This window comes from Carya illinoinensis, chromosome 12 (genome assembly GCF_018687715.1).
Source record: "Carya illinoinensis cultivar Pawnee chromosome 12, C.illinoinensisPawnee_v1, whole genome shotgun sequence".
NCBI classification, from domain to species: domain Eukaryota; kingdom Viridiplantae; phylum Streptophyta; class Magnoliopsida; order Fagales; family Juglandaceae; genus Carya; species Carya illinoinensis.
The window spans coordinates 21,132,227-21,159,818 of record NC_056763.1 but is presented as its reverse complement, the minus strand read 5'-3'; the positions used below and the strand labels follow the sequence as shown (position 1 = coordinate 21,159,818).

General features: G+C 31.6%; 2 protein-coding genes across 6 annotated transcripts; one reads left to right on the top strand and one right to left on the bottom strand.

Moving 5' to 3' along the window:
• Positions 1-9,732: 9,732 nt before the first annotated feature.
• LOC122290078 (interactor of constitutive active ROPs 4) lies at positions 9,733-15,249 on the top strand. Of its 5 annotated transcripts, none has more exons than XM_043097610.1 (5): positions 9,733-10,061; positions 11,964-12,142; positions 12,259-12,308; positions 12,541-12,610; positions 13,831-15,249. In XM_043097610.1, the coding sequence occupies exons 4-5, from the start codon at positions 12,597-12,599 to the stop codon at positions 14,963-14,965; spliced, it is 1,149 nt and encodes a 382-aa protein (XP_042953544.1). In that variant the 5' UTR covers positions 9,733-10,061; positions 11,964-12,142; positions 12,259-12,308; positions 12,541-12,596; the 3' UTR covers positions 14,966-15,249. The 5 variants fall into 5 exon arrangements, with proteins under 5 accessions (XP_042953544.1, XP_042953545.1, XP_042953546.1 ...); XM_043097611.1 differs by having other exon boundaries at positions 12,259-12,391; XM_043097612.1 differs by having other exon boundaries at positions 11,964-12,163.
• A 1,768-nt stretch (positions 15,250-17,017) lies between these two features.
• On the bottom strand, positions 17,018-18,688 carry LOC122288948 (gibberellin 2-beta-dioxygenase 1-like). The gene is made up of 3 exons (XM_043095786.1): positions 18,108-18,688; positions 17,670-18,018; positions 17,018-17,491 (listed from the first exon to the last, which is right to left on the bottom strand). The coding sequence occupies exons 1-3, from the start codon at positions 18,506-18,508 to the stop codon at positions 17,243-17,245; spliced, it is 999 nt and encodes a 332-aa protein (XP_042951720.1). The 5' UTR covers positions 18,509-18,688; the 3' UTR covers positions 17,018-17,242.
• Between the last annotated feature and the right edge of the window lie 8,904 nt (positions 18,689-27,592).

Here is a 27,592-nt window from a genome sequence, read left to right as displayed (position 1 = left end):
TAGACTTCTATCGACACACTTGCTGGTCAAATAAGAAAGAGAAGTTTGTGACACTAGTAAAGGAGCATAATTATGTGAGTAACATACTGTTTTCAGAGATGGATGCAATGTTTCATATCTTATATACTTACTGAAATAATGGTGTTACCGTGAATATGGGAATAGAATGTACATACCTCTGCATGTTTTAATATTGTTATAGAACAAGATGACCAGCAGAATGGATGCATTAGAGCCTGAAAAACGGACGGATGAAGTAGCGAAAGAAATATTTAGGTCGGTACTTGGTCAAAGAGTAGGATATGCATGAGGGTTAGGAGAAATGGTAATTCCAGACTCTACGAGAGAAAATGATCGTATACGAGATAAGGAGTATGTAGAATTGGTAGAACAACATAAGAGAGATGCTCAAACTCACAAGGATGAATTAGAGGCTATACGGGAAGATATGAGGAAGATAATGGAGAGGCAACATGAATTTGAGAAGAAGATGATGGAGAAACAACATCAAACTGACAAATTATTGATGTCCTTAATGTTAGAAAGGTAGTCATGCTCATAAATGCAGTAGAAGTAGCCACGGACTCAAATTGCGAGACAATCGTGGGCTAAATCATAGAGGCAGCCGTGGTCTGAAAAGCAGAGGTAGCCGTGGTCTGAATCGCATGGACATCCGGCATCAGAATCTGAGGAGCCGGCTTCGTTAGATTCAATCTCACCCACTCTGTGGTCAACTCTATGAGCTGAATGCAGCTTATGGATGTCCCTTTTTGAAAATTTTTGGCAGTTAGGTGGAAGGGAAATGTCTCAAATTTTTTAACAGTAAGGTTGATAATCTATTTGAGTTAATGGTGTGAGATTCTACACACTGAATATAAGTTTTTTGGGGAGTTAACTAAATGACAAGGGGGGAGGGGGGATCAGTGTGGGTTTTAAGTGCATCTTGGCTATCCATTATGTATTTTTGTATACCAAACAATTGCAAAATATATAACCCATATCCCAGTACAAATAGAAATTTGTTGAAACTTATATTATTAAGAGATCTATAGATGGACAAAATGGTAGTGTTAATGTGTGCACAACTAAGGTAAGTTGTTTTACAAGTTAGTTATAATTTTGATTGGCTAATCTAGTTCTGGACATAAATGCATATTTACTTACTAGAAATTGTAATCATAGGTTCTAAATGAAGACAGTTAGGAGGTCGTAGGTGAGAAGCTGGTGATCCACACACTCTGCAATGTAAAATCAGAACTTGGCTAGCAAAATAATCCAAATGGCTGCTGCACGTTGTGTTAAAATATAATCATGGACAGCAAAAGCTAGACTGAGTAGGTAATATATGTCTTGCAACCATTGGTTAATTTCAATGTTTAATGATTGGTGGCCACATTAGAAGTTTACAACCTGTCAGTATAAGTTATATTTAATCTTATGGGGCTGTTAGGAACTATAATTGAACTTTTGACTGGCATTATTGTGTGGCAGCTAGAAGACTGCAGAATTTTGTTTTGAGCTGGAACATACATTGTATGTTCCTATGTTAGATTACATTTGTGGTCAAAACATGAAAAAAAATACATGGCTCAGTTTTATCCCTAAATGAGAGGTTCCCTTAGACTTAGGATTTCTACTATAACTTATTGTCAACTGAAAATCATGCTTCATAGAAATAAATAAATTGTCTGAACTAAACTATCTCTGTCATATCAGCTGTTTAAATATATTAACAAAAGAATAATGATTAAGTATAGAGACTTTTAATCTGATGCATGTGTAGGATACAATACATGGAGATAGCATCCGATGCATGCTAGATTACTAGTAGTAGAGTTGCAGTTATTCTCCTAAATTTTCAAGGCGGGTGTAAGGTTTGCTTAGGAATTTGACACTATCTTACAATCTATTAAGTGAGTTAAAAAGGCTATGTCAACAATCCACATTCTGATTCCATATTACTTTTTAACCCTCTTTCTTAAGCTAATTGTTCTTCAAAAGAAAATATGATTAACAATTATAACCAATTTGCATCCTCATGATAATTGTTCCCTAACGAATGTTGTAATTTAGTTTACTAGTATTAGTCAACCATTGCGTGCATTTATAAGTATATAAGTTTAATTAGTTTAAGTATATAAGTTTAATTAGTTTAAGTATATAAGTTTAATTAGTTTCACTAATGCACAGATTAAAGGTACCAACTGATGAGTAAAATGGCACACCAGTGGAATTGATGGAAACTATGTGACAGCATATGTGGTGGAAGATGAAGTGCAAAATTATCTCATAGTTTGATGGTGCAAATTTCTCAAGTTTATGTACGTTTGGATCTAATGGGGATATAGTATAGTGGAAATAGAAAACACAGACTTCATATTGATTATAAAGATGCCAACAAGCAGTGAATGTCTCCCAACTCACCCTCAACACCATTAATCATTACAAGTTAAGGACTTAACCTGGTATGAAGTTGAAGTTTTCATACCCAATCTACCATACTCATATTCTTGTAAATAGAAAGTGAAACTATTTCCAGTTGTTAACAAATATAGATTAATTGGAATAATGTTGGTATATTGACAATAGCATAGATTAATATATCACTTAGAGGGCAGCACGATTTCTATCTATTCCAGAGGGATGTCTCAATGTAATAGGGTGGTAGTTGCTGCCTTTAAATCCATGTGTTGGTATATTTTGAGATTATCGACCTTAAACTATGTGAAGTGCTATAATGAAATTAAATATATATGAAGTTCTACTTGTTTCAGTCTCAGACCTACTGTGTGACATGTTCCCTATGAGCTTGCTTTTCATGTAAAGTAGGTAACATATTAATTTATATTTCCAATTAGCAGGAGTCCAATTATTATGTGCTTATTTGCTAGGTAAACGAGAAGTTATTATAAGTACTTATAAAAAAATTATAAGAACTAAATTGTTAAGAGTCATCATCAATTTTTTTTAACTGCATTAGTAATTAATCTTATTGCTAAATTGTGTATTCTTATATACAAAAAATGGGTATTAATTAAGTAACACCCGCCCACTATAGATCACTACTAGTACTATTTTATATTAATTTTCTAATATATATATATTTAGGCCATCGGGTTGATGACAAACCAACTGTCAAGGAATTTTACAAATTGTCCAAAGGAACATTATGCAATAATATAAATTTTGAAAAAGAAAAAAGAAAAAAAGAAGAAGACCTTATACGACATTTTACAGCATTGACAAAACCTCTTGCAGTACTATGTATAACTTATGAATGTTGAATTATTGCGGCATTGTCCAGGACTTATTGCAGCAAACACAAGTGATGCAAAAAGGAAATTAAATCCCAACATGGGTTATTTGTAGCTACTGTGTAGCTTACTTCAATGGGCTTTTATATGTTGTCTTTAACCAACTGCGACGTCAGAATTGAAATTTGCAGTGTATGGTCAACATTGTCTATAAGGCATATCACTAGCACCACTATAAACGTCGCCTCTGTTTTTGGCCAATCACCTGCGAATTTTCCTAGGCATTAGCTACGTAATGGGTCTACAGCAGATAAATATTTGCGACATTTTTTTAGGGCCAAATTAAATGTATTGTCGGCATATTTATAGAATAATGACTGTAAATTTCTGGTGCTGCAAAAGAGGATATTTAGCAGCATTCTACAAGAAAATGATGCCTAAACGTAGGGGTCACATGTAACAGCCCGCTAGAAATTCAATTGTGAAATTTCTATTAACTTTAGAAATCTCGTGAAGACCCCATAAGTTTTCACGAATCCATTAATCGTATAGGTTTTTGTCTAACTACATAGTTAATGTTGTTATTTATTATGGTATTAGAAGTGTATTTTTGATTATTGAAAATAGTTAGAAGTGTCAAAATGTATTATGATTTGTGCCATTAGACTCGGAGGGTTATTTAAGGTCTTATGGCGCAATAACATTTTTTCATATTTTCGGACAAAACGTCTGTTCAAAACTGTAGATATTATTAGATAAAAATATCTTAAGCTAATTTTGTGGATATTATTAGATAAAAATATTTTAAGCTAATTTTGTAGATATTATTGGGTAAAAATATCTTGAATTTATTTTTGTAGATATTATTAGGTAAGAGAGTCCTACACTCCACTCTCACTCCGGGTAAGAGAGTCCTACACTTAACTCTCATTTCAGGTAAGAGAGTCCTACACTTAACTCTCACTCCAGTCTCATCTCTTCCATCTCTCATCCATAAGTATCTCCAGCCACCTCTCCCCACGAAATTATTTTCATTTATACTTTCCATTAAAAGAATATCAAACACTCTCTCTCGGACAGCTTTTAGGAGTTCTTTTGCATGCCCATTTCGAAGCTTTTGTAAGTGTTTTATCATAAAATCTCATTCATATAAGTTGTTCTTTTTTGAGTCTAGTTTACATGGATATCTTATTTGTCCCATTTAAAAATCATTTGGTCAGTCAAATATTATATAAACTATAGAAAGGTCATTCTGAGAGATAAACTGGAGCATATGTTATAGTTTGGGGTTTTTGACCAAGCTAATGGATAGATATTGGTCCAAAATTTTTATGGAGTATTGTTAACATATATATATGACTATTGGTTGAGGATTTTTGCATGATTAAAAGTTTTGATGAAAGATTTTCTTAGATTTAGAAATTTAGAAACTGGAAGAAGAAAAACAGTTTCTGTTTTGAGAAAGTTTAACTCTTTGGTGGTCTAAACCTATTCTAATGACTTTGATAATTTTATTGGAGGATCCTAAACATCTTATATACATGTTATATTATTATTTTGAAGATATTTGATGTTAGTTTCAAAGATATGAAATTTTATGCAAAGAGATATTCAGATAAGCCAAAGTGTGGATATTCTTGGTTAAATTTATGTTTTTATTAATTTCTAACCATGTGATCTTAAATTAAAAGCTTATATATGTTTTAAGACATCTTTTTAAACCATGTGACGGTTTGGTTTGAAAATCATATATTTATAAGTCATAGATAAAGAGATTTATCAAAACTAGTTGAGGAAAAAGTTTCTGTTTTTTGACTAAGTGTAAAACAAAAAACTCCAAATGTTATTTTGTAATTTTGGTGACTTTAGTTTGATTATTTAAAGCATGGTTAATGTTAGAATGATATTATGAATATGTTAGAAGTAAGATTTGATTTTTTTGAAATTTTTGGAGATGTTTTGATTTAAGGTCAAAACTTGTGATTCCAGTGCTTGGATCTTTTTACAAAAAAAGTTTGGTGTTGATTATTAGCTTTTTCTAAATGGATGTTTTAAGTATGGTTTTGAACTTAGGATTGGAAGATGTTTGTTGCAAAATTTTGGTTTAAGCACGAGTTTTGAAATTGGAAGGAATTGCAACAAAAATCAAGGGAAATGGTCTATGGATGTTTCGGCCATAGTGTGTTTTTCATAGTTGTGTTTTGTTTTAAATTTTTCTGAGTTGATATTTAAGTTTAGGACAAAATTTACAAGAGGAATGTAAATTTTGAAAACTTTTGGAGTTAGTATGCAAAATCCTTAAGTTATGAGTAAAACGGTCATTTTTCCACATGTAGAGAGTAAAATGAAAATTTTACTTTTTAAGTTAGTATTTTTCATATTTTAAATTATTAGTGATTTAGTTCTAACTTTTAGAATCACTAATTACAGTTCCTCGTGATCGCACTTGAAATTTTATAAGAAACGCAGAGATCGAGGTAAGTTAGCTTTTAACTTACTAGCAGTCTACTGTGTACGTGTGCTAAGTAAATGAACTACAGTGTATGTATGTGTGTTATCATATATGTCATGCCATGCCAAGTTATCACGTGATTATCTATTATACAGAATTTATTCTGTCATCAATTTTTATCTGTTACATAATATATTCTGTTATGTATTACTGTACATTACAAGTACGTCATGCTAAGTATGCCATCTATTACATGTATGTCAAGTCATGTAATATTCACTGTTGCAAGTATGTCATGTTAAATATGTTGTCTATTATATGTTATGTTATGTTACGAAATGTTTCTATCTCAAGTTGGTCATGTATTTCAAGTTATGTTCAAGTCACATTATGTTACGTCAGAGTTTCAGTCCTTTCGTATTCTAGTCACGTTTCATCTTGATTACTTATGTATGGGGTCACAGCAATTGTGACGCATACACTACGTGAGACACAGCAATTGTGACACGTAGAATACATGGGTCCACAACAACTGTGGAGTATGTATTTAAGCAGTTAAAAAATAAGTTTCCGTATAATACATGGGGCCACAACAACTGAGTATATATTTACACGTAGAATACATGGGGTCACAACAACTGTGGAGTATGTATTTTTCATGTTAAGTCAAGTTTGTGTAGAATACATGGGGCCACAACAACTGTGGAGTATATATTTACAAGTAGAATACATGGGGCCACAACAACTGTAGAGTATATATTTTTCATGTTAAGTCAAGTTTGTGTAGAATACATGGGGTCACAACAACTGTGGAGTATGTATTTACACGTAGAATACATGGGGCCACAACAACTGTGGAGTATGTATTTTCATGTTAAGTCAAGTTTCAGAACAAGTTCATGATAAGTCAAGTTTCATATCATGTTCATGTTAATTCAAGTTTCAGAGTAAGTTCATGCTAAGTCAAGTTTCAGATCAAGTTCATGTCAAGTCAAGTTCAGTTCATGTTTCAATTTAAGTTATGTCAATTATGATATGTTATACGCCAAGTTATGCTTTAATTACTTATGAATTTGATTATACATTTATGTTTTTACTGTCATCCATGCATCATTAGCTTGTGTGGAAGTTTTTTTGTTAACTTACTGAGATTTGTAATCAAATCTCACTTTGGTAGTCCCAACTACCATTCCTCCCGAATGATAGATCTTGTTACAGGACCTGAAGGAGAATCAGGAGCTGATCAACTAGACACAGTTGACTAAGCGACGGTGCAACGTCAATATTAATATAGTAGTTAACGTAAATTACTACTTGTACGATGGAGTTGCATCTCTAGTACTTTTTGGATCATAACCATTTTGGACTAGTGTTGTGATCTTAGTTGTTCAATGGGTCTTTATGTATGAAATATGTTTTAAGCATTTGGGATATTTTCAATTTGGTGCATAGTATTGCTAAAGAAAAAAATTATCCGCTGCGAATATTGCATAATGTTAGATGCATGTTAGGAACATTGCATCTTATATGTCATGAACAGGGGCAGGTAACCTTGTGTTGCATGTCTCGACGCTTCAAATGTCCGTCCGATCCCAAACGGAATTTGGGAGCGTCACATCACACTTCTTTCCCGTCTATCACGCGGCACTTAATAAATGCTAGAGTTGCTAATTGCCGACGTTTTGTACGACCAATGGTGACTATTCTTAATGTCGGAAATTTCACATGTTCTTGTAATGATTAGATGATAGATTAACAAGTAAAATATAATAAATAATCTCAAATTATCTAATACTACATTATAAAATAACGAGATGATGATGAGAATTGAAAAAATAAGTACTTTAATCTAAAAATTATATATCGAATATCCCACCTTAATATAAAATCTTCGAAAACGCTCAAAATGGTTAAAATATATATTGTACTTTTGGCTTGTCAAAGCTGAAAAGTGTAACCTGAGCATCACTTCCAAGTTCATTAACAGTGCATTTGAGGTCAAAGTTAAATGGCATAAAAAATAAAACTCATAAAATTGAAATGACTAGCTAATCTGGCTAGATGATATATATCTATTTTATAAAAAAAATAGTTTTACAATCTAATTATAAATCATACAATAAACAAGAATGAAGTTAGTTTATAATTTTGGAGGGGTCGAATATTAGGTCTAAAATAAATAGTTAAATTTGAAACTTTTTCAAGACAACCTTTAACGAAGTGATAAAAAGACGTGTAAACAATAAAAAAAAAAAATTTAAATTTAAATTTTTTAAATATAAACTATAAACTAAGTTTGAACTATGGAAACGACTATATAGTAATTATATAAAATAGTTAATATTATCATATATGTAAACTATAAAAATTGAATAATGTATAGTATAAATAACATATATTTAAAAAGTTTTTAATTAGTGCAATTATATACCGTGTAGTCAGCTATCCATTAAACATGAGATCAGTTTTTGTTAATATTACAAGAAAAATAATTTTTTGGATCACTTAAATTTATTGTAAAAAGCACAAAACACGTCACGAATATAAATTTTGTATTTTTTACAATGAATTTAGGTGACACAAAAAATTATTTTTCTTGTAATGAATTAAATATACTTTATCCAGATAATTATAGGCTTTAAAAGAGAAATAATCTAATTTAAAAATTATAGTTTAATTTAACTTTTTAAAATAAAATAAGAATAATATTTAATTACCATAAAATTTTCAGGAAAAGAAAAAAAAAATGCCAGCCTTGGTTGGCCTCGACGTCATTGACTATATAGAAATCACATCAATTTTTAAATTGTAATTTTGTGAAATTTCTTTGTGCATTAAACACTTATTTTAACACCAATTTGTTTGTCAAAAGTTTTTAATTAAGACCCATTCATCATAATTTCATAAAAAGAAATGTCTAATTTTTATAGACTACGAATTATAGTTTTCGAGTTGAAAATAACATGTGATTTTAGCCTTTTGTTTGTCAATCTCAATGCATTTAAATCATGCGAATCATATTTATCAGATGAATAATATTAAATTTAATTATATACCTTAAAACAATAAAATGATAATTATTAAAATAAAACATCTAACAAAGTAGGAAAAATGATACAATTACAATTTCATTTTTTATAAATTTTATACAACTATGTGTTAAATGAGAAATATTTTTATAAAATAACTCATAAACGTAACATCATTTTATATAAATGCTATTTATTTAATATATATAGTTGTATAAAAATTACAAAAAAGAATTGTAAAATATCTGTGGAATGAGATAGATTAAAAATTTTATAAATAGTAGTAATATAATTTGTAAATAGTAATGGGATAATTTAAATTAAATATTTATTGAATTTTGAGAAATGAGAATTAAAAAGTTGAATAAAAAATATTATAAAGTTAAAGTATTATTAAAATATTATTTTTATTTTGAGATTTAAAAAAATTAAATTTTTATTTTTATTTAGAAATTTGGAATAATTTTAATAATTAGTTTGAAAAAATTGATTAATTTGAATGCTTACTTTTAAATGTTGTTTTATAAAAGAAAAAATATATTTATTATTTATTTTTTTATTATCATTTATTATTTATGATTATATCATAAAATAAGACGAAAAAAGTAAGATGCGTTCCTCGTACTATTGAGTTACAACAACGCTTGTTATGCCGCATGTGTCGAGAAACTTCCGGCGAAGACAAAGGGCCGTTCGAACTCGTCGCCATGCACAGTCTCAGACTTTCGCTCACTTCTTTGAAGAAACCGTTGTTTTATGTATAGGATGTATTCTCAACTTTTTTAAATGCACGCACTGTCAGTGTCACCGAAGAACGGGAGATATCAGTGTGCGTGAATAGAAAAAAGTTTTGAACTTTGAAAAGAGACAAAAAGACAAGAGTTAAATGCACGTTGGATTTCCCAAGATTTGTATTGGTTGGTACGTATTTATGAGTCCGTTCTCCACCCTCGTGTCCTCTTCCCCTTGCTTCTTTTATGGCTTCAAGGCCCACTAATGCCGCAGCTTTAATTCAAACTTGAAATCTCTCTCTCTCTCTCTCTCTCTCTCTCTCTCTCTCTCGGTTCCATATTTCCATTTTCTCTTTCCAGGTTTATAGCTTTACTGGGAGAGGTTTGTTTGCTGTCCGTGATCCTGAAAGTTACATACCGCCATAACCCCTCGTCTGCCTTAAACATTTCACATTCTTCCCCGGTCGCCCAGATTTTCTTCCGGTATTGTCTTATTTTTTCAAAGTGGGTTTCTCATGGAGTTCGCCCAGCTGCTACTCGAATTCCCCAAGAGAACAAGCTGACCGAAAGCAATGTTTTGTTTGATAAGATCAAGGTGAGAGTCCCCGTCTTTTAGCTCCTACTTTGCCATGGAGGATTCTTGTTCTTGTTTTGGTTTCTTGCTTTCTATTTGGCGAGGCCTTGTTTCCTCTTTGTTGTTGTAAAACACTCTTTCAATGTTTGTTTTGGGTCCGGCACGGCATATGTCTTTTTGGGCAATGTCAGCTTTGATCTGTTTAGATATGTAAAAATAGGAAGATAAGCAATTTTAAGGTTGAATCTCATCACTACCCACAGTTCCATACCCCAAAAGGGAGGGAGATGAGATGACACTGTGTATGTGGCCCCTTTTTTAAACCTTTTTTCCTTCCTTTTTTTTTAATGTTTTGTTTCCAGGAATTTTACCTTTTTCGGTTACTTTTTATTTTGGGATGTTAGCTTGGTCTATCTTCCGAAATCCCAGAATGAAACGAACGAACGAACAAATAAAAACAAAACAAAAGAACGGTACAGAGATGCTAATTAGCGAAAGGAGACGATTTCACTTTATAGTCCTTCGGATCTCGTGTTGGACTGTCTTGAATCTTTTGATGGTGTAGAAGGAACTGCAAAGTTGTTGGAGCATCTAGTAGCATCGCTACAAAGATGCATTGATCTTGATTGAACTAGAGTCACTAAAGGAGGTCTCTATTCAACCATTGTACTGATAAAAAGTAGATTGGAACTCTCATTTATTTATGGGTTGCTAGCAAAAGGGCATAAACGTCCTAAATTCGGTCATGGAGCCTTGTAAAAGATCAGATTTTAAGGTTGGATGTTGTAGTAGTAAAGGGCTAAGTAGTCGGGAGGAGGAAATAATGGGGGAGGTTGGTAGGGAAAGAAAGAAAGAAAGAAAGAAAGGAGGGGGTAGAGTAGATAGGGGAAGGAGATAGTAGGGGAGGAAAGTGAGAGAGGAGGAAGGAGACATCGTGCCTATCCAGAAGGATGAAAGTGGGGGATCATGGGAGGAAAGATTAAGGGGGAGGATCCCTCCCTAAAGAAGAAGAGAGCTTTTCCAGGGAGGAGGGTGGCTGGTTGGAGAGGTTGAAGGTTGGTAGGCAGGTGGAGAGGAGATGAGAATTTTAAAACTATAGAGTGTAACTAAAAAACTCATTTCTTAATAGCTATCAAACTCCATTGTATCTGTTGTGATTTGAGTATGAAAATCCACTGTTACTACTTGTTAACTTGTGGCCTTAAGCCTTGAATGGATATACTGTCCGAACCATATATCTAGGCATGAACAAGTTTGAGCAGTGGCAAAAGTAGTGGAGAATATAAATTTAATTTGCATGGATTTAGTTATAATTCTGCTATTCTAACAACTCAACTTTTTCAGATTACGATTCAATTTAAGATTTGACAACTTGTACTCCTACTAGTATACTTAAATAGAAGCTTTTGTCAACTATGTTCATGTTTGTGCTTAAATACATTGCTTTTTTCTTTAATTTCACATGGATCACCGTATAGGTGTCATCTGATCCCACACATAGGGTGGATAAATATTGAATGAGATGGATCACCATGTAAGCGTATTGTCTCATATCATAATCTGATGTTAGCCTGGTAGGTCAGTGATAGCGTATTGTCTCATACCGCTTATGGGTGACATTAAACCTTTATGCCTTTTTGTGTTGGGTGATTTTGTTTTGATCAAGTGAACATGTTGATTGAGTTTCATTGACTAGAGTCCTCTACTCTACTCAAATTTCTGTATAACAGTATTGTTTTTAAAGTCGAACTATACTTCCTCTCTTCGAACTACAAAATTGACACTTGATCCTCCAGTTGAAGCATAAGTTGTTGTGTGACCTATTCATTAACATCCAAATATTAAGATTGCAATAATAGGCATTAATTTTTAATTTGTCTGAATAATATTTGATACAAGTAGTAGGTACTAATTTTATTTTAGGTGATTAACTTTCACATTGAGGTGACAACCCAAGAGGCCAGAATTGCCGCAATCAAGCATACTACTGATAAAGAACACAGTTTTGCAACACTATTAATGCTTGAATATTTTTATTTGCCCTACTATTCTACCCAAACATGAATGAGGAAGAGTTACCGGCATACAGAATTTTTAATCAGGTGAAAGTACCACATTTCAATGTCCGTCTCCTGAACATCAATCACACCTCTTTTGTATCTCTATTTGGAATATTTTTCTTGTATTCTTGGCCAACTATTTGGAATGTGTTTTTCAGAAAAGAAAGATTGTTCCCCTCCTGAGATGCCAGAAAATAGCTACTATTAGGTGTGTTTGCGACCCCCTTATATGTTGAATTAAAATGGGTTGACGTTAGCATTTTTCCCCTTCTGTTGAGATCTTAATTGCAGGTAAATGGATAGTTTTAGAGTTTGCACTAACTTCTAAGATAATGCCTTCACCTTTTGTCAGATTTTCACAATATTGACAGTCTAATGTATAGTGCATTATTTTTGTAAATTGTTTTTTACTCCTTTTGATTTTCACTAATATTCTGCAGATCACAAGCTTGAAGTTACGAGTAATTTTCTCCTGTCTTGAATCAATAGTATTGAAATGCCAAGATCAAGGTTAGAGAACACAATGCATGCCATTTATTAGAGTTTTTGTTTTATGGTGCATGCTTCAAAAACAGTTGTCAGAATTATGTTTGGTACATCCTAGTGGCAAGCTAATTGAAATTAACATAATAATGTTGATATCTAGTGGCAGTTCCAAATAACTTGATTGGCATGCATTAACAGATCCATTGCGAAATTGCTGCTTGAAACTGACCATGCCAGATTCCGAACTGATTGTGGTGCATATCCAAATTGTATGCAATAGAACATTAATCTTTGATTAGTCTGTGCAAAGTCATTCTCAATTTTTCCTCTACAAGTTTGACTTATGATAAAAAGGTCATTAAGTAATCGAGATTGAGGATGCGATGGGGGCATATTACTACAGATTTGAACATAGTCATGTAACTAGTAGAATAAAAAATTAGTTTTATGAACAAAGACATTTGCTGAGGCAAGATGTTATACTAAAAAAGAAAAAATTAAAAAAATGAACTATTCTTGTATGTTGCTCAGTAGCAGACATAACAACTGGTCTGGCCATTGTCCTGGAATGTTAAGTGTATGCAGGTCTCTTGTATGCAGAGATTATTCTACCACTCTATACAGAAGAATGGATCATGTGATTCTGTTGTACACAACATCATCTAGTTTTGAGGGAACTTAAAACCAAACTGTTGGCATCAATTAAGTACACATCAGAGGAGGTTTGAGTTAATTATTTTGTAGAGTATGTTGTGTCTTAAACTTGAATCGTCAGTTGCAGCATCTTTGACACTGTGTTAACCATATAATTGGCAATATAAGATAAAAGTTGTTGTTTTTACATAATAGGGCTCAATTATATAAATGCAAATATGGAAATATGCAGCGAAGTTCTATATCTCTTGTTCCTATCAGTTGCGTCAATTGATAATGTGAATATTTTCCTTTCTTAATGTTGTTTGGTCCTAACATTGTTTATTTTTGGCATGTAATTCCCGGTCAATATATATTGCTATTAACTCTATAAGCTCCTGGTTACTCCAATCATGGCATATGGTTTCCTTGTACCCTTAGAGTGGTGTAGGAGCCACTACAAATATTGGTTCTTGCACTATATTCTCAGTTCAAACCGTCATCCCTTCACAGGAATATCATTTTATGTATTTTTTTTCATGCACTATCAAGGATTTATGATTTCTTCTTAATTGTGTGAGTGGAATATATTCTATTGTTGTCATAAACAGGGGAACAGAAATGCCCCAAAGGCAGTCTCCTCGAGGTGCACATCCACATAGGACATCTGGTTCTGATTCAGATCCACAGCATCATCGGCCAATTACTGAACGGAGTCCCAAGCTAGGAGATCGTAGGTCTCCAAGAGGTGCTCAATCTGCTTCACTAAGCCAGAAGAAACTTGGCACCCGCATTTCAGACTTAGAATCTCAACTTGGGCAAGCACAAGAAGAGCTAAAGATTCTGAAAGAGCAATTAACTTCAGCAGAGGCTGCAAAGAAAGAAGCTCAAGAACAATTGGAGAAGAAAACAAAGAAGCCAGTTGTTCTAGAACCAGTGGAGATCCGAGGAAAGGATCCTCCTGTGGAAATTCAAGAATATAACAGAAAAGACAGTACTCCTCGAGATGAGGTTCTAGATGATAAACAGCAGGAAGCTGATGTTTTTGAAGTTTTGGTGGAAAATGTAACAGCGGAGCCCAAGGATGATCAAAGCCAGCCGACTGATCAAGTTGAGAAAGAAACCAAACAAGTTGTCACATGTACTGAAGCACCAGCAACTCCAGAGCCGGAGAAACCATCCTTCCATGACTTGGCTCTGAAGAAGGACGAGATAGATATGCTGAAAGACATGTTAGAAGAGCGAAAAAAGGAACTAGAGTTGTTCAGACAAGAAAACGAGAAAATGAGAAACCAGTTGAGTGAAGCAGTATTAGAGGTATCATCTTCTAAAACAAAGGAAGGGGAAACGTCCTTGAAGTTGAGTCAGCTGGGAGAAGAGTTGAAAACAAGCAAAGCAAATGAAGCTCAGCTGAATGAGAAGCTGAAAGCTGTGGAAGAAGCGAAGGAGACACTAGAGCTAGAGATGAAGAAGATGAGAGTACAGACAGAGCAGTGGAGAAAAGCAGCAGATGCCGCAGCAGCAGTGCTTGCTGGGGGTGTGGAGATGAACGGGAGAATCTCTGGGAGATGCGTCTCCATGGAGAAGCATTTTGGTGGTGTATTTGAGACACCAGCTGGTGGATACAATAGCTTTGTTGGATCACCAGGGATGGATGATGATTTGGATGGTCTCGGAAGTGGAAAGCGAAAGGGTTCTGGAATTAGAAAGTTTGGAGACTTGTGGAAAAAGAAGAGCCAGAAATGAGACTCAATAACTTATAAGAACTTGATTCACTGTCATGATGTGTGTACAAGGGGAGCAAAATAGTTGCTTGCTGTTTTGCAGACCGTTTCCGCCATATTTAAGTAGTTCCCAACAGTTTCTCCATCATGTTCCTCGTATGGTGCATGTATATCAAACCTTTAAGGGATGTATGTTTGTAGTATGGACTAGGTTTTTGGAACCCATTTCTAATATGGTTCATTTTGTAGCACAGCCCTGCTCACTGCAAGTCCTTTGTTCTATGCTAAGCATATCTTGCTCTATCATTTTGATATCCTATCCCTGAAAAACACTTCCCTCATAGCTTTTCATCTATTTTATGGTCTTCTTACCATCTCATTTATTATTTTCCTGTTTAGAAACGACCAGTCATTCTGATGGGGAATTAACCTTACAGGAAAAGCCATTTTATAAGAAATGCACATATTGAGAAACACTTTTCAACAGCAATAAGGATAATAGATATACAATTTTGTTTCAAATGAAGAGCAGCAGCTAGCCATATAAGATTTGAGATTTAAATTGACAGGTTGCAGGGCATTCACCACAAGCATTTCCATTGGACTACTAGCTATGAGGGCTAATGCATTAGAGCATTCACATCGGGCAAATGTAGTCCTATTTCAGGTATTTTATGGTTATTAAATTTTAACTTTTCTTTTTGTTTGTTTTTATTTTTTTTTTTTGAAAATGAAAACAAAAAGAAAAATGATACTAAACTGACACTTTGGTACGTATGGCCTGGCTTAATTTCCTGTGGGCTATCTTGTATTGACTTTCCATACACGTTATCATTAAAATAGAAAATTAAAAAGCTCAAAAATATATTTACATATACATATATGTGTATATGTATATATATATATATATTGACAAGAGCTTTGATACTCATAAGCTTCAAACACCTCATACCTTTTTTTTTTAATTTTTTTAAATTTATTTTTTTAAAATTAATTAAAATTTTCTACTTATTATTTATATACTAAATATTTGATAAAAGAAAAATAAAATAAAAATGTGTGGCGTTAGGTATACCAACTTATGTTTAGAATTTTTCTTTTGACAAACATGCAATCACATGTCTAATTATTAATAGCCAACCTGGTCAATTGTCTGTGGACTGAATAACGCTGTCCTTCGATTATTTTGGGAAACGTGGGATTCCTTGGATCCCACATTAGGGCTACAGCACCACCTTTCAAAATATGAGTAATAACATATTTTTTAAAATAATGCTATTTTTTTTAATCTTATATTTTATTATGTTTCAAACAATCACACTGATTTGACAAAATTTAAATAATTTCATAAGTCGTGCTTCACCACATACTGTCACTGAAGTGGACTTCTCCAATTTCTAAAGATGTTGCATTTTACACATTCTATCTAGATGATGTCCTTGTTTAATGTTTCCATTGCATTATGTCAAAATCAACAAAGCCAAAATGAAAACCCCTGCTGCATTTGATGCCACAATCTCTATGCAATTGGAAACAAGTTTTAGGTATATAAAACCAATGGCTTGAGTAAAATATTCCTGGAAGGTGACTTCAAAAATAGAGTTTTACTACTTACAAGTCGGTGTTTAAACACACTATTATAAGAGCTATTATAGCTAGAAAAAGGTTCAAAAGACAATTATTTTCTTTTATACTGGAGTTAACCACATCAGCAGTGTATTTGGTATATAAATAAACAGACTTCAAATGAATTCCTTTTTAAGAGTGTTTTATGATTTTTGTTCAATATGTATAAGGGAGGTTGGTACCCTATCCTTTTGGTCTTTAAGCAAGCATTGTTTATGATGGTTATCTGATTTAGATAAGCTTGCTTTAAAATATGTAGAGTATCTTGGGGCTGACTGTAATCATTGACAGTTGAAACCAGACAGACTTGGCCAATAGATATAGTCCCAATCCATGTTGGAGAAGGCAATGGTTTGAGTGGGAAAAGTTCTTAGGCCCACTTAAATGTAATATGATTATGAGCAACGACTCAGCAATATCAAAGAAAATCTAAATCTGCAATGGTAGATAAGATAATGATAGTAAGCTTGTATTAATAACAACAAAGGAAGTTTACATTGTTTGTAGAGGAAAACAAAGACAAAAGGTAAAAATGAAAAAAGAAAAAGAAAAAAAAGCAAGATTGAAAACAGAGTATTACATCTACGGGAAATATGACTAATTTTACCTTTGCAGATATATCTTAATATATTTGAGATACCATTTTCTCCTAAAAGGTGACAATCATGTTACATTATGAGGCTATGATTCTCTCAAAGTTCACAAGCCTGTTATCTGCCAAGCTTGAATTGAAAGCAGATTTTTTGTACTCAAACCATGTAAATTCTTTGTATAAGCTTCTTTCTCCTTTCATGAGTGAGGGTAATGGAGCTATTTTCTCACTCAAAGGTGGTCCACCAAAATATATCATTGAAACTCTAGATTTCATGCTGTTTGCCAAAACCCTGTGTCTTACACTTTGGAACCTTCCATTAGTCATAACCTGCATGCAATTCACCAACAAAACACAGAAAAACACATCAAAACAGATTATATTGGTAAGGAAGAGGGAAGAAGCCCCATGCTTGACAGTGTTAATCAACACTGAAATTATCCAGAATTTATTTCCTAGTTTTCATATTGAAGTTTCTTTGTTTTTTTAGAACTGTAGCTAGCTGTACCTGTAAAGAATCCCCAACATTGATGAAAAATGAGTTCTGATCAGGTGGGACTGAAATCCAACTCCCATCTCTTAATGATATTTGGAGGCCAGATGTGTTATTAGATCTCAGCACAGAAATGATTTGTGGGTCGGTGTGCTCTCCAAAACCAATCATATTGGTATCTGTCAAGGCCTGAAGCTCTGGGCATGGAGGGTAATGATTTAGCCTGAAAAAAGAGTCACTCTGTTTATCCATCAGAAGCTTACTGAACACATTTCTTGGTTGGAGCTTCAATCCATCAGCCATCTGTTCTAGAATTTCACAGCCCATTTTCCTCACAGCTGATACATAGTCATTCAAAGCCGAGCTACAGCAACAAAAACAGCAGACACAAGAAAAACAGAGTTATTAACCATCAAATTCAACTTGAGGATGATTCTGTAAGACTTTTCTTACCGAAACTTTTCTTGGTTTTCTCCAAAAACAGAGAGAAATGACTGAGAACTTGAATCTGGATTGGTTGTGAAAAGAAGGTATTCCACCCAGCCACTGTCACCGTTGAGTCCAATCCTCTTGTTGCCATACCCCAGTGGAGCAGGAGGCCCTGCTTTTTCTTTCTCTGAGAGAGGTAAGGAGAAGAATCTTACAGCTTTAGCTTCCAAGTTGGTGATGAACTCCATTGGGACCCCATGATTAATGACCTTAAAGAATCCAAACTCTTCGCAGGCCTTGACTATGAGGTGCCCGGAGTCGGGTTTTGAGAGGTCTATCAGAGGAATTCCGGAGCATAATGTGGAGGGCATGCAGTTTCTGATATCAGAGTACTGCTCAATTGCTGGTTTGGAAAGGACCAACATTGTTGTTGGTACTGGTCGTGTTTGTTTTCACTATTTTGTGATTGGGAAGAGAGATTTGGATGGAAAGGTAGAGCTAGAGAAGAGAGATGGATTTGGGTATGAGTTGATGGATAATGGTATTGTTAGCATGAAAAGAGTTGATTCACATGGTTTGGGGTTCTTAGCTATTTATAGAACAAACTTCATGAGGAGGAGTAGAGTATACTTTCATAGCAAGTAATCGAGATTACAATTCAACTTTTTAAAATGGAACGTAAATTACGATGCCGTTAAAATGCGGTCACGTAAGAATTTAAATACTTTTTATAATTTTATAAGAAATTAAAAATAAAAATAAAAAATAGAATCAAATTAATTGTTTTAAAAATTATAAAATATATGTAAAAATAATAATAAGTTTTAGACACAGTACAGAGCAGTTGGATTTCCTTTGTATTAAATTGACATGACAAGTTTACTGCACAACATTGAAAAGGAAATGGTCACATCAATAAGATTCCTTAGATTCGATGTTCTTTTCGTCCTTAAAATTTATTTAACCATCTGGTTGGAGAGCTATCAATTGCATTCCTGTGGGTTTAAAAATCGAGAGAGAGAGAAAGAGATAGAATAAATGGGACGTGGAGAGCTATCAGTTGCAATCAATATGACTAGACGAAGAAGACTTCTTTCTGTACTTCAAACAATAAATTTGAGTGCCTGCACACACCTCTGTTCTGCTCTTCTGTTCTGCAACTTCTACCTAAACCCTTCTGAAAGTCGGTAAAATTGACACCTAAATTTGAAAAGGAAAAAAAACATAATTATATATTAATTTATATATTAATATAATGTGATTGATTAAAAAAATAAATTTTATTAAAAATAATATTAATTTAAATTTTAAATATGAATGAATTAATATTAATATACAGATTAGTATATGACTATATTTATATATAGTAAATTTTATTAAAAAATTAAAAAAAAAAAAACTTGCTCTCTACCATTCTTTGCTAAAAATACTGTTCATTAAAGACTTTTCTGCATGGCCTACCATAAATGGTAACAGGGATTTTCCCATGAGCTTTCCCTCTCTATATATCTCTGTCCCTGCAACAGATCCTGAGAAAAAATTGCATTCATGGATATGGTCCTACCCACCCACATTAATTTCTTGAAAGGGGAAAAATCATCTCAAGAATCATTCAAAATTATAGGTACCTTTCAATCACAACTTCATTAAGATCCGTTGACCAAGAGTGGTCTAAAGATAGAATGTCTTAAAATTTTACCAATGCAGCTGATAATGCTAATATAATCTACCCAATAAAAATAAACCATTGCCCTCAATTTTTTTCTCTCTAACCAAACAAAAAATTCTATAAAAATTGATCGAAATCAAAATAAAAATCGATACACGCAACAAGGACACCATTCTCCAACTTGTGTATAATGATGCAACATGCAAAGTAAGAATCAATGAATCAAGATAGACTTTTCCACAGTTTGAACAGTGGATATACAAAGGCAGTAAACACGAGCTGCATAGGTAAGGTTCAACTGAAAAAAAAAAAAAGGGGGTCCAGAGATGAACAGGACTGAAAGGGATGGACATGGCCAACAGTTTTATTAATTTATTAATTATTTATTTAAAAAAAGGGGTAAAGATTCTTTCTAAGTTCCTGTCAATGCAGCCTCTGTTGCTGTCTGCAGGGGACCATTAATATTAATGGTCAATAATAATAATAAACAATAATGGGGGAGGCCCAAAAAAAATGTGGTGAAAAGGGCTGAGAGATGGGAAAGGAGTCGGCTAAGGCCATGGAGCAGTGTGTGGGGACAGGAAGAAGAAAGCACACGTGTTAAAAGGTCAGCGTGTATTTTGGTATCTAAGTACGCGTGCATGGATGCCTATTTCCCCCATGTCCTTTTTTTTTTTTTTTTTCCATGACGTGGCTTCCTTCCATTCCTCAGCTTTCCGTGTCGGTCATTCTATTATTATTTCTATTTCTGTTTTGATCAGATCTGTCAGTGCCACGTCGTCCATATCTGTCTCCTCTCTTTTTCCTCTCAAATTCCCCGACTCCATTTCATTTTTTATTTGAAAAATACTTGTCTGCTCTCCCTCCGCGCTCCCTCAAAATTATCGTTGATTATAATTTTTTTTAATAATTAAAGAAGTAATTTTAAATATATTAATATTTTTTTATATTTTTTTAAAATATTTAAATATATTAAAAAATCTAAAAAAAAGAAAAAGATGATTATGCAATAAAATAGAACGGTACACTCTGAGCAATAAAATAACACTGTCCTTTTTATTTTATATTGTTAGAATAAAATATTATTTTTAATTAATTAATATCAAATAGAATCGACGTGTAAAATTAGTATTTTTTTTTAAATAAACTTTTTTATTTACATACTTTTTAAAAAAAATGAAGATTTGCTTATTTCTTCCTTTTTATTTTATTTTTTTAATAATTTGGGCGGTTTTGAAAGTTTATGATAATTTTCTTGTCTCATGACATGTATATTTATTGCAAGATAATAGCAATCGAGATGCTATACATGTCAATAATTGTTTGGTTGTCTCAAAGGAATAAAATGAAAATAAATATAATATTCAAAAAATTAATATTTTTAAATGAAATATCCCTTCCCTGGCCTACACAGGTGGGCCATGCTTTGGGTTGGGAGGCAGAGACTCGGCAAAGATAATAAATAATAGAATTTAGAAACCTACAGAGCATTTAAAAAATAAAAAGAAGTACAAAAATAACATTTAACCATTTTTTATATGTTGAAAGAAAATAAAAATAAAAAATAGTTAATATATTAGGCATATAATTGGCATCATGAATTTATATTTTTATTTCTTTAGATAATTATTAACGTATGAAAAATAATAGTTACAGTAATAAGTGTTTAAGCGTTGTATAATCATTTTGAAAATAATAAATAACTACAGGACTTATATAAAAAAATTAATTTTTTAATAATAATCTACTCTTTTTTAAAGTAATTATATAACGTTTATATACCCTACTACTATAACTATAATGATCTCTTCTATGAATTTTTTCATAAATTCATAATTCCTTGATTCCATGAATTCAACCGTTCTCATTTATGAGTTGACCAAATAGCAATAACAATAATTATTATTTCCACTAACTATGAAATTAAAGATATTTATTTATGTGTGTATGGACATGTCGATATATATCCAGATTGAAAGATACGATCGATCAGCTTTCATGTCATTCTCCAAAAAATAAAATAATAATAATAATAAGAATAATAATGCATGCAAGGAATCTAGGAAAGGTCAAGGCTTAAGATTAATGAATTTTCTTGTTTAAAGACCATGCTCTAAAAAAATAATATACCACCTACCTATTGTGATGTTCTCATAATTTGATCACCTACTTGTTCGAACCTCTAAGAGTGGGCTTAAGTAGTAAAGGTTTTGGTTTTAGTTGTATACTCCTTCAAGTCTAAAACTCGAATCCCTCTTATCGTAAAGAATTTCCAAGAGCTATCAAACTAAGGAAAATTTCTTTTGAATTATCTGAGGTACGGTGGATTTGCGGGAGCTACACTTATGAAAAACTTATAGTTAAGAGTCTATACATCCCCATAATTAGTTGGAATTTTATTTTTAGACCCTCGGTGCCAATAAAAAAATAAATAATACTACTTATTATTTTAATTTTCACCGTCTTATAATATGAAGAATATGATACTAAACTATATACTGCAGAAACGGATAAACATCTTATCCAAGAAAGGTCGAATCTAGACGCGGTCGACATTTGTGCCATTGGTGCGAAAAGAAGAAGAAAAAGAAGAAGAAAGAAATGCATTAATAAACACAAAGTCCACGTTTTGGGAATCTTCAATACATCTTGAATTCACTACATGACTATTTTTTTTCTCTTGTTTTGAAGATTTGAAAAATCATTATATGATAATTATAGGCTTGAATTGATGATGATGATGATGCGTACTTGTTTTTTTTTTTTTAGATATTTATTTGGGAGTCGGGGAGCTTTCGGCTTTTGGTCTGCATGCAGATGTGAATGAATCTGAGCAGCCAGGAGACATTCGGTGCCTCCATTTTAAAAAGTACTTAACTTGGTCGGTCTGAGAGCTTTAGCTATTTAGGTATGGCTGCATAAATATCTCAGCATCTGGTCGCCCTCTTTGGAAATAATAAAAAAAAAAAATAGAAAAAGAGGGAAAAAAAAAATACTTTTAAGGAAGTACTTGTTATGATCATGAGCTAGCTTTAGTTTTTTAGGCATTTTTTTTTTAATTTCTTGTGCTGCATGTAAATATAAATTATTATTATTATTATTTATCTAAAACGTTAAAGCCCTTTATTTCAGTTCAATAACTTTTTAGTCTAATATTATATTAAATCACCAATCATGATTGATTATCCAAAAGCTTAAATTGTTGGAAAGAGATATATTTAATTATTTATATTATCTTTTTAATAGTTTAGTGATCGATAATTTAATTTCGATCTTCTCCTACTATGATAGTTTATTGGAAGCAACATATTGTCATTGTGCTTAAGTTATTGATATATAGGATAATAGCTTGCTATTGATCAGAATTAAGCTTGTTGGTGAAACGACAAGAAATACCTTAAAAAGAAACTAAAATTGGGACAAAATGGGTGTTAATATGTTATGTTAGAAACTCTAGATCAGAGTATAACGGAAAAGATATTACCTCTAGCGATAAATCCTGAATCTAATCTGGTTGTTCCGTAGGCTTTTCCATAATTGTTGTTTATTCGAGTTCATCCTTCTCGAATATCTGCAGTGGGGTGTGCTATGTCAAAAAAATGAAAGGAATACCCACATGCATGTTCCATGATCAAGAGAGACCCATCCATTGAGAGAGAGCTTTTTCTTTCTTCATGTGTAGTACGAGCCAAATGGTAAGGAGAGGCTTACTATTAGCCCTCCCCACCGTTACCATTTTGCTGGCCATAATGGCCGGCCAGCCTTTTATCTTGCATGCATTTAAGTGGCCAAGGTGTAAAGCTTGTAAATCCTTAACAAGCCAAGGTGTTTTGCAAAATACTTGTCACTTTTGAAATGAAGTTCTAAACCAGCCAGAATTTGAATGCAATCGAATATGCGAAACATGTATATAATATAATTGTTTTGACCAATCATATCAGTAGAGTGCACAAAAAATACGTAAAAATAACTATATGTAACAGAACTCTTCTAGAAATATGAATAAATATATAATATTATAAAGCTGGGGAAAGATATCAGCTCATTCATATATGCCATAATGGGCTATGGCATTCTGGAGAATAAAAGTGGATGTTTGCCACTTTATTGCATGACTTAATGAGATGCACATGAAGGACTATATATAACTCCCTTAGATGATTCTCGATAATTTTTAAAAAAGTATATAATTTCTCTCTTTTTGTTCTCTTTTAAAAAAAGCATCTAGGTTATGGATGTGTTGAGTTTTACTTTAATTTATTTTACGTAGTCCACTTCACCATTAAAAGGAGACGTTTGAGGCCTTTTGAATTATTTATTCAAGTTGGACAAACTTGTGGAGCAACTTAATAAGTTATACTAGAATATTCTACTGTTTTTTCTTACAATTTATAAACCAACCAAAGAATCAGTCTTTCCCCCTTAACATAATCTCTTTGTACTCAATTTGCTCATTTCACCATGATGCACCGACAAAAATCTTATATTTTGACCAATGTAATATAAGATATAAACATATATAGAGGGAGTCTTAGAGGCATCACGTTCCTCCCCAAAAATTGTTTTTTGTTTTTTTTTTTTTTTTTTTTTTATATAATTTTTGCAAAATACTTGTCACTTTTGAGATGAAGTTCTAAACCAGCCAGAATTTGAATGCAATCGAACATGCCAAACATGTATATATGGCATATATACAATGGATTTCATAAATTGCTTGAAACTTGTCTATTGAATAGAAAACTATCTCATTTGGTTAATCAAAACAAAAAATCTTATTTCATTTCATCTTAACTCATCATTATAACTTTTTCAAATCCCAATACAAAATTAATATTAAAAAATTATATTATAATAATATTTTATTCATTACTATTCAAAACATCTCATCCTATCTCATCCGTGTAACCAAATAGGGCCTAAAAATTCAATTCTTTATCGTGGATGATGTATATAACGTTTTTTTTCATAGTAGAATCCATGCTTAGCGAATTATATATTGAGATTTCCTCAAATAATGATATATAAATAGGATAATTGATATTTGCAATTTTAGGTTGTGTAAGTTTTATGTATTCATTTTTTAAAAAGTGGGTAAATCTGGAATCTACAGAAAAAAAAAAATTTATTTTAAAAAAAATGTGCAAAGCTTGCATTTTTTATAACTTTATCTAACATTACTTTATATACAGAGTATTTTTTTTCAAACACGGCTCTCATGTCTTACAAATTTTCCTTCTGTGCACATGGGTTGCAATATTTTTCTTCCCAACACACGTAAGATCTAATGAGTAATAATTATGTACTTTTGAAATATGAGCATATAATATTCCCAACTTCTAAGATGTCAAAGTCATTTGCATCATGAAATTAATAGCGATTTGCCAATAAGATACTTAAAGATGACAATATCAATGACCAATCAATGTAAGAATCAATCTTTTCCCATACCATAACCTCCATCATCGATTAGTGATGAATTATTTAGGTCTCTAATGTTGAGATGTATTTCTTGAATATAACCATGTATTGGAGTAATTTCTTCAAACAAAAGTCCCATATATATCTTGACCTCTTCATCTTTTGTACACATGGGTGGGAGTACTCATTTTCTTCACTAGACTTAAAAGAAATTTAATAAATAATAATTAGGTATTTTAGAAATAAAAATTTTATATGCAGTTTTATATATTTTTTATATATTTTATTAATGTAATTAGATGCGTCACTTTATTTATATAAAATAATTATTTTAATCAATCACATCAATATAATATATAAATAAAAAAAATTGTATATAACATAAACTCTAAAATATAAATAGATATATAATATTTGGTGCTGTGAAAAGGTAACAGTTCTTTTACATCACGACACTGTATATTAACTGGTCATCTATTACTTAAAAAAAAAAAGATTATAATATCAATTATGTAAGGTGGAGAGACGCCCACATCAGCAAACTCTTTTATGCCATAAAGGGTTACGGCATGCTTGAGAATAAAAGCGGTTGTTTGCCACTTTATTGCATGAATTAATGAGATGCACATGAGGGTTATATATAGCCCCTAGATGATTCTAGATACTTTAAAAAAAAAAAAAAGTACATAACCTTTCTTTTTATTTTAAAAAACTCTACACAACCTTCCAATATTTTCAACATCCTACTTTTTTTTTTAAGTTTTTAATATTTTTTTAATATTTTTTTTGAATTTATTCTTTTTAAATTAATTTAATTATTTTATTCATTATTTATATATTAAATATTTAATAAAAAATAAAATAATAAAAATTAAAAAAAATATGAAATGTTGGAATGTTGGGAGATTGTATAACAAATCCCTTTTATTTTAGCTTAAAAAAGTATCTAATATATTGAATGTTATTTTAATTTATTTGCAACTTATGAAATAACTCAATAAGCCGTGCTAGAAATATTCTGTTATGTTTTCTTACAAATTATAAACCAACTAAAGAATCAATCTTTTCCTCCACTAACATAATCTCTTTGCATACTTATCTTATAAGTAATGTTACATATAGTTATAGAGTATATAAATAGCGCATAATTATTTAAAAAATAAAATAAAATTTACGATTAAAAAGTTAATTTTTTTTATATAAATTTTATATTAATTTATTTTTTATAAAAAAACTGTGAAGTGCTTACACAATCATTAGTACGGATATCATTTTTCCTATCTTCTTTCGCCACGGTGCACCGACAAAAATCTTATATTTTGACCAATGTAATATAAAGATATAAACATATATAGAGGGAATCTTAGAGGCATATGTTCCTCCCAAAAAACTGTATATATATATAATATTATATAATATTAAGAATATTTTGTAATTTTGATTTTTTTTTCTTCATCCTCGTGTTTATCTTTTTGTAGATCACTAGAACCTACTAGGACCCCTCAATCTGATAGAATTGCAGAATTAGCATATATACTTTTTACGTGGAACACGTCCCCACAGTTTAAAGATGAAATCGTCCTTTCATTTTCCCATTCAGAACACTGACAATACGCAGTACCAGAACATTACAAAAATATTATATTTTTATTTTTTATTTTTTATTTAAAAAGAAAAAACAAGAGAAAGATTACACACGCTTCGTACACCTTACAATAATTTGGCCACAGAACACAGCTCATCAGTTGGTCGAATGCATGATCGGCTTACATTTCTGATGTGACCCATGTACCTTTGACCCATGATGTTACAAATGTACTAAATTTCCCAGAGTAAATAGTGCCTTTTAAACAGAAACAACACGTAGATCTTATGATATTTATTTACAGAGAAATAATATTTACATTCTTAATTATATAAATTATATAAATGTTATATAATTTTTTTTAAAAAAATAAATTAATATGAGATTTATATATAAAAATTAATTTTTTAATCATAAATTCTATTATTTTTTAAAACGATTGTATTATTTTTACATAATTACGATTATATATAACATTATTTTTATTTATATAAAAATTTAAAATAAAATATTTTTATATTATTAAATTATAAAATAAATCTAACATATTATATAAAATTATGTTAGTTTATATATTTATTTTTATGAAATCTTTATATCTGTAATACTTTTTATACTACATATAATATTAAAATATGCAAATTTCGTCCACTCATTTTTATTTTTAAAATGCGATCTACTTAAAAAAAAATAGATATTTTTATGTGATTTTTAAATTTACCTACTTTCAAGACTTGAACACTTTTGAACTTACAAATTATTTCCCATCATAATATATACTTATAAATAAGTTTTTTCATTATGTATTTTTTTGAATTAGATTTAAATTTATTTATT